An 8,019-nucleotide genomic window follows, 5' to 3' on the forward strand; every position below is an offset into this window, starting at 1 on the left:
TCGGGTTTGTGAAAGAGTAATTAATCTTGCCTTTAGTGAGGCAAACTTTCCACACCTATTCCATATTCACGCGAATCAGACACACCTATCTAGTCTTGAGTCGAGCGTTTTAAAATGCCTGAACCTGAAGGCGAATGTAACTTACACCTCTTGGTATCAGTCTGCCTTAGAGATGAGGACAACAGTTAGCCAGATGGCCAGAATAGCGCGCTGCATTTTCCTGCATAGAACTAAGGCGCGTCTGCTACGATGGTGCCTGAGCAAAACATTGGCGGGCACTACTCACAGCCCGGCACACGGCACTGTAAACATTCCCCGTTCCTTCACCTTTCTCGCCACCATCCGCCCTACCCTTGGTCTCCTGCCTGTATCGCTATAGTGACTGGCCTGTAATGTCACGTGGGAAAGTTTGACTCATCATTTAGACCAGAGTATTCACTCTTTCACAACGAATACAAACCCGACAGAGTTATTTCTGAACGTCGTCTATTCCCCCTCGATCCCCACCTTGTAAACAGATGCAAGTCAAGCAGAATCAATGCTCCACACGCCGGACAACAACTTTAATTTCTGCACATCTCCTACCCATCACTCTTCTTTGTATTCCTCTTCTTCCTCTCCTTCCTTCCTTTTACTGTCTTTCTTTATAATGATTATGCAATGTTTGATATGTTATTAATAGATTCGGTTTATTTTGACGAATTGTTCAGCCGTTACCGCCTTACGTTGTTCTGTCCATGCAGGAACACCACTATAAGTTTCTAGCTTGTTGCTGTTACTTGTGTATTTTGTATACACTTTTGTAACTTTTGTTAAAATAAACTTATATTTAAACCAAGTCAAGCTTCTTCTTCTTCTTCTTCTTCTTCTTCTTCTTCTTCTTCTTCTTCTTCTTCTTCTTCTTCTTCTTCTTCTTCTTCTTCTTCTTCTTCTTCTTCTTCTTCTTCTTCTTCTTCTTCTTCAGCGTTCCAGATATTCTGGTGACGTGTGAGCTCGTTTGCCCATTTGGGTTCCCCACACTATACTCTGAGAGCATAGTCAGATTCACTCCGCTTTCGTTGGGTAGGCATGCTGGGTATTTTCGTGTTTGTATAACCCACCGAACTCTGACATGGATTACAGGATCTTTTCCGTGCGCACTTGGTCTTGTGCTTGCGTGTACACACGAAGGGGGTTAAGTCACTAGCAGGTCTGCACATAAGTTGACCTGGGAGATTGGAAACATCTCCACTCTTAAACCCACCAGGCGGCAGCGACCGGGTTCGAACTCACGACCTCCCGATTAGGAGGCCGACGTCTAACCACCACGCCACTACGCCCGTCGCATGTTCTTCAATGATTTGTAACGACTCGTGCACAAAGTTCGTGCCCTTGAAACAGCATAGCACGCAGTACATGTTATTCTGTACGAGAATAGTTGTTATTAATGAGTGTGACAGTAAACCTGGAAGTCCTTTGTCGAATGGTAGACAGTGCGTTTTAGTTTATGAGGTTATACATGAGTCAGTGGGTTGATTCGTGTGCCGGCGTTTGTGTGTGTGACGGTGTGTGTGTGTGTGTGTGTGTGTGTGTGTGTGTGTGTGAGAGAGAGAGAGAGAGAGAGTGAGAGAGAGAGAGAGGGGGGGGGGGGGGTAGATAGACTGAGACAGAGCGAGAGAGATGGGGCGAGAGAACGAGAGAGAGAGAGAGAGAGAGAGAGAGAGAGTGAGAGAGAGAAAAAGAGAGAGTGAGAGAGAGACACACAGAGAGAGAGGGGGGGTAGATAGACTGAGACAGAGCGAGAGAGATGGGGCGAGAGAGAGAGAGAGAGAGAGAGAGAGAGAGAGAGAGAGAGAGAGAGAGAGAGAGAGAGAGAGAGAGAGAGAGAGAGAGAGAGAGAGAGAAGCAGAGACAAAGAGACAGAGACAGAGACAAAGACAAACAGATCGAAAGACATAGACAGACAGATTGACAGACAGCCAGAGAGAGGGACCGAAGGAAGACAGCGTTTGAATGATGCATTTTAAACTTGAACTCTTAGACCAGCGGCAACCCTATTTTCTGACACCAGATGTATATAGATAGTTGCGATAGACTGATGTTCTTCGCATACATTTACTTAATATATGTGCATGACAATAACCTTTGAGCGCGACCTGAATGTGAGCATGCATTCCAATATTTTTGCATGAAGTGCAAACGGAAACTCTAACTGATTAATTGCGAGGCTTTGTCTGTAGTTTGTGTGTAACTTCGTTGGACTCTTTTGTCGTTGGTCTGTCTTTGTTTTGTTTTTATTTGTAAGGACCCATTTCCAGGAGGACCCCGACACCGACATTTCATCAATTTCCTTTTTCTTAATTTCTTCATTCATTGTCACCGATGATCTTATTATTCGATTTGTTAGTAGGCACTTATTTTATTCTTACTATACTGTTTCTTGTCAATTTTCATCATAATGTTTATCATACTTTTAGTTTTTGTTGAAACTGGTGTATTTTCAATGTCCACTGTTGTTTTTGTCCAACAGGAAACCTTTCATCAGTGGCAGCAAACCATCGGCCGCTTCGAGGTACAACAGTCCTGGCGACATATTCCAGTTCCCACCACGCCGGTCAACCGAAGCGCCCCCTGTGCCGGAGTTGACAACCCACCCAGCAGAATCTCCTTACCAACGCGGAGCAGGATTCGACAAGTCCCCATCAGGTTTTGCCGATTCTGCTATGGCGGCGGAAAGTGCCGAGCGCTCGAGCATCCGTACGACTGCTACAACTACAACTATCAAGATGACTACACCTCCGCCGTTTACGGCAGCGAACAGGGATTCTCCTGACGCTTTGGGGCAAGCTGTGGTCCAGACATCATCACCTGTCGTCCAAACAGCAGCCCCTGTTGTCCAAACACAAGCACCTGCTGTCCAAACACTAGCACCTGCCGTCCAAACACCAGCACCTGTTGTCCAAACACCAGCACCTGTCGTCCAAACACCAGCACCTGTCGTCCAAACACCAGCACCTGTCGTCCAAACACCAGCACCTGTAGAAGCGACAAACGGAGGAGTGGACGATACAACCACGATTTCTGCTAACCCAAGTCGATCCACAGGAACCCCTCCGAATCGTCCCCCGTTATTCTTCCACCCGGGTGCAGTTCAAGAAGCAGCTAGCAGCAGCACCACCACCACCACCACCAGAGCCTCAGCGTTCCGATTCCCCGCCGTGCAGCGCTTTCCTTCAAGACTTCGGGAATCCACGGACACCGTCGTGGCCAAGAATGAGTACAACAATGACCTGAGGAGTCGCTACGATTTCATGTCCAGACTACTGGGCAGAGCGCCGCCTCTCTCGAAGGAGGGCCCGCAACATCACAGTCCCGATCACTTCCCAGGAGCCGAGCACTCGTCACACCGTAGACCCGTCGTTCAGGGAACAGACCAGTCCAAGTTCGGCTACAACGGGCAGGGCAGGACGATATACAGCGGACAGGCGCAGCCCTTCCACAGCGGGCAGGGACACAATTCGCGCTACGGTACGCCGCGTCGACCCAACTACGATCGGTATGCACCGCCCGTGGTCTATGGGAACGGAGGACCGGCCTACAATGGTCAAGCACAGCCCGCGTTCAATGAACAGGGAGGGGCAAACTACGGTGCATACAGCCCGCCCTATGGGGGACGCGGACAGCCGCACTACAACGCGCACGGACCGGTTCCTCACGCTCAGCACCTGGGTGGACCAAACGAGCCAGCGCACGCCGGTCCAGACGGGGGAGGGGCAGGAACAGCTTCTGGAGCGCTGTATGACGGGCCGCCACAACCGTCCTACGGTGGGCCTCCTAGGCCTGTGTACAGACCCGCTCCACGGCCCCCTCTCTTTGGGCAGCAGGAGCCGGGTTTCGAGGGACCCGGGGGACCTCCCGTTCACGGACCATCCGGACTAACGCACAACGGACCAGCAGGGCCTTCTTTCACAGGGCAAGGTGGACACTACAACGGCCCGCAACCTCGCCAGCCCAGTGTTGTACACTCAATGCCTGCTTATAACGGACCACAAGGACCGACCTATGACGCGCATCAGAGGCCTCCTTTCAGTGGACAACACGGATCAATTCCCAACTACGGACCACCAAGACCTCCTTACAATGGACCACCCCTTCTTAATAGTCCAACGAGTCCTCTGCACAATGGTCCACCTACTCAAAATGAACCACCTAGACCCTCTTACAATGGCCCACCTAACACGCATGGTCCACAAAACCAAACTGGTTCGCCTAGACCCCCTTACAATGGGCCACCAAACACGAATGGTCCACAAAACCAAAATGGACCGCCTAGACCCCCTTACAATGGGCCACCAAACACGAATGGTCCACAAGATCAAAATGGACCGCCTAGACCCCCTTACAATGGTCCACCAAACACGAATGGCCCACAAGATCAAAATGGACCGCCTAGACCCCCTTACAATGGGCCACCAAACACGAATGGTCCACAAGATCAAAATGGACCGCCTAGACCCCCTTACAATGGTCCACCAAACACGAATGGCCCACAAGATCAAAATGGACCGCCTAGACCCCCTTACAATGGCCCACCAAATCCTTTCTACAACGGTCCGCCAACTAATAATGGTCCACCAACTCCTGTTCAAAATGGACCAACAACCTACAATGGTCCACCAAACAACAGCGGTCCACAAATGCCTTTCAACAATGGATCACCACATTATAACGGCCCACCTCAAAACGGACCACCGAGGCCAAACTACGACATTCCGCCAGAACTCAGAGCCCATTTATCTCAGCTCAGACAGATACAGACGTCTCAACACAGCAAGCCTAACCCGTACAGGCCCCTTAACCCGTACAGGCCCACCTACATTCGCTAAAGTTAAGGTCATGCTTGAAACGGTGGACGAACCATTCATTTTGATTTCTTTTTTTGTTTCCTTAGACATATTTTAAATGCAGAGGCCTCCTTTCATTAAATGCATTAAAACCTTCAACAATCTGAGAAAATAGTGTCTTAAAATGGAGGGAGTCTTAAAATGGAGGGAGTCTTAAAATGGAGGGAGTCTTAAAATGGAGGGAGTCTTAAAATGGAGGGAGTCTTAAAATAGAGGGAGTCTTAAAATGGAGGGAGTCTTAAAATGGAGGGAGTCTTAAAATGGAGGGAGTCTTAAAATGGAGGGAGTCTTAAAATGGAGGGAGTCTTAAAATGGAGGGAGTCTTAAAATGGAGGGAGTCTTAAAATGGAGGGAGTCTTAAAATGGAGGGAGTCTTAAAATGGAGGTAAATGTACAGGGGTTCAAATGAAATCAAATCAAATCAAATCAAATCAAATCAAATTAAATCAACTTTATTATCTCACATGGAGAAATTGCAGTGGTGGTGCATGTAACATAAAGACAAACGAAACACTACAACACTAGCATTATATTTAAATGTATGTACTAAGTAATAACATTGTTTTCAACAAAACACCTCTCTGCATATGAGCAAAAACTGTGAAAAAAACAAGGTCTTGAAAGGAATGAAGTCTTTAACTAGGAGGTGTTAAACGGGGAATTCCACTGAAGTTATTGTGTGCAAAGCGGGTTTGTTTCTGCTGTAGGTTGTGCCTTGTAAAGTTACTTCCCTCATGTCATACTATATTCTGGAAGGTTCCTGTTTTGAAGGGAGGATTTATCCTTTATCGTATCAATAGCGCTTTTAACGATCACTACATTTTGTCACAATTTAAATATAAAACCAAATAGTGCGAAAGTAGATACAAGCGCGACTTTCACAGAAGATTCAACTGAACTCATTATAGATCTTTAAAAGGAATTAAAATCAAATCAAATACAAAGAATTAGGATGAAGCACTGGAAATGGTAAAACTGCTTTCTTAACACGTAATACACCAAAGATAAGGACAAAACATCGTTACTGTCTTGCGTTGAAAGTTGAATCGATACTTCAAGACTTAAATGATCTCTACCGTTTTGAAACTTGCAACTGAAAAACAGTAATAACGAAATTCTACCCGTGTCCTATGTTTCTGTGAGAAAATGCATTGTTACTTTCAAATACAGTATGTCTAGTGCCTCTTTTTGAAAACCTTGACTTTGTTCTTGGCATTCTCTCAGGTGCCAGGATGTGGTTCCGCATAATTCTCACTTTCTCTTGTTGCACTTGTCGTATGCATTGATAGTACTTTACGTCCCTTTGGTTGTTTTTCAGATCTTGATCTTGTTCGTTCTTTGTCAAAAAGGCATAGTTAGGATGAGGATGCATTTAACCTGGCTTCAAACATGCACTTGACATGACTCATTCGTGATTACCCCGTATTTTCTAGACAATTCTATCCTTAAAAGATACCCTTCCTGTAAAACTTGACTTGCAAATGTTTGTAACAACGGACAAATGCACCCAATAAAACAGCCTTGGTTTTCAAAACTGTCTCCAAGAGAAGTGATCACTGTATTTTTCTTTTAAAGCACAGATAGATTTACATGCCACGTTGAGATTGTATTCAGAAATGTGTTGTACTTGCATTCCTTATGGCGCCGGTCTTATTTGATTATTTGTGACCCGTTCTCACAAAATGATAGATAAGGGGCTGGAGACCAGCTGCTCAGCAAACAGAATCAGGTGGTGAGGGTCAATATGGTTGAAATTCACTTTTTTGCTGTTTCGGAGAGAACTATGATTCATTTACCTTGTACTGCCTGCATTTAGCCAAAATCATTGGTAAAAAAAAGTGTTAAAGTTTAAACTTAATTTTTATTGATACCTACTATCGATCCGAAGCGTCCTTTTCTTGTAAACAAAGGACACACAAGGCCACATTGTCGAAGTGATTTTTTCGCAGAACCCCCGCTTATTATACATCGTTGGAAAGGTCAAGGACTAAAGGTTGATTTGGTGCACCAAGACTTTCATATAAACCAAATCATAACGTTTGGTTTAAACAATGTTTATTCCTATTTTACATGTTCAGGAAATGTACATCGACATATTAAGCTGAAAACAACAACAGTTGTAACGGAATTTTTTTTTCTTTTTCTTTCCGGTCTCATTTAATTTCTATGTTCTTTTATACTATTTCTCACCATTTTATGAGCTATGAAGCATGTACTACCTAGTTTGCTAAGGACATGTTTTCAGTGTGACAGCTTCGACAGTGATTAATTTTTCTCAAAATGGCCGACATGCTGGTCAGTAGCTTTAAACTAATGCAACAAAGTCTTTTTTTGTACCACTCACTTGCAACTTGCATCATCTTAAAGAGGGATTTGTGTACTTTATTAGCATATAAATATCACAGGATGTTAAATTTTAACTTACATATCATTTTGTGAGAACGAGTCCCATTTTGAACCCAGAACAGGTTTGGGAATGAAGAAAATAATTCCACATTCTGTATTTGCATTCCGTGTGGCGCTACAAAGTTATATTCAAAAGATTAGAATACATAATGGGTTTTGGGAATGAAGAACATAAATTCAAAGTCGACCATCACATGACTTATGGCTGATTTAGAATTAATGTATGAAGTCAGCGCAGACGCACAACTGTACACCGGTGATGGGATGTATCTGTACTTTGCGTGGAGAAAAAGAAAATGCAACAACGATGTTTTGTTTTGTTGTTCTTTGTTGTTGGCCAATGTTGTATTGTACTTGTTCTCTGTCTGTCCGTCTGTCTGTGTCTGTCTGCCTGTCTGTCTGTCTGTCTGTCTGTCTGTCTGTCTGTCTGTCTGTCTGTCTGTCTGTCTCTCTCCCTCTCTATCTTTCTCTATCTCTCTTTCTTTCTCTGTTTGTGTATGTCTCTCTCTTTCTGTCTTTCTTTCTTTCTTTCTTTCTTTCTTTCTTTCTCTCTGTCTCTCTGTCTCTCTCTGTGTCTGTGTCTGTGTCTCTCTCTCGATCTCTCTCTTTCTCTCTCTCTCTCTCTCTCTCTCTCTCTCTCTCTCTCTCTCTCTCTCTCTCTCTCTCTCTTTTTCTCTCTCTCCTGTCAAAAATATGCGTAAATTTTATCTTCACCTGTTATGAATGGACA

The 8,019-nt window shown here is 44.9% G+C and overlaps 1 protein-coding gene across 1 annotated transcript in view; it reads left to right on the forward strand.

Moving 5' to 3' along the window:
- Positions 1 to 7,597, forward strand: part of LOC138983544 (uncharacterized) — a 31,698-nt gene extending 24,101 nt beyond the window's left edge. The window contains exon 2 of the mRNA XM_070356811.1: positions 2,510 to 7,597. Within this exon, the coding sequence (XP_070212912.1) occupies positions 2,510 to 4,865 (2,356 nt within the window). The 3' untranslated portion in view covers positions 4,866 to 7,597. The remainder of the gene's footprint in view (positions 1 to 2,509) is intronic.
- The last annotated feature ends 422 nt before the right edge of the window (positions 7,598 to 8,019 follow it).

The sequence above is a fragment of the Littorina saxatilis genome, linkage group LG13 (assembly GCF_037325665.1).
Source record: "Littorina saxatilis isolate snail1 linkage group LG13, US_GU_Lsax_2.0, whole genome shotgun sequence".
NCBI classification, from domain to species: domain Eukaryota; kingdom Metazoa; phylum Mollusca; class Gastropoda; order Littorinimorpha; family Littorinidae; genus Littorina; species Littorina saxatilis.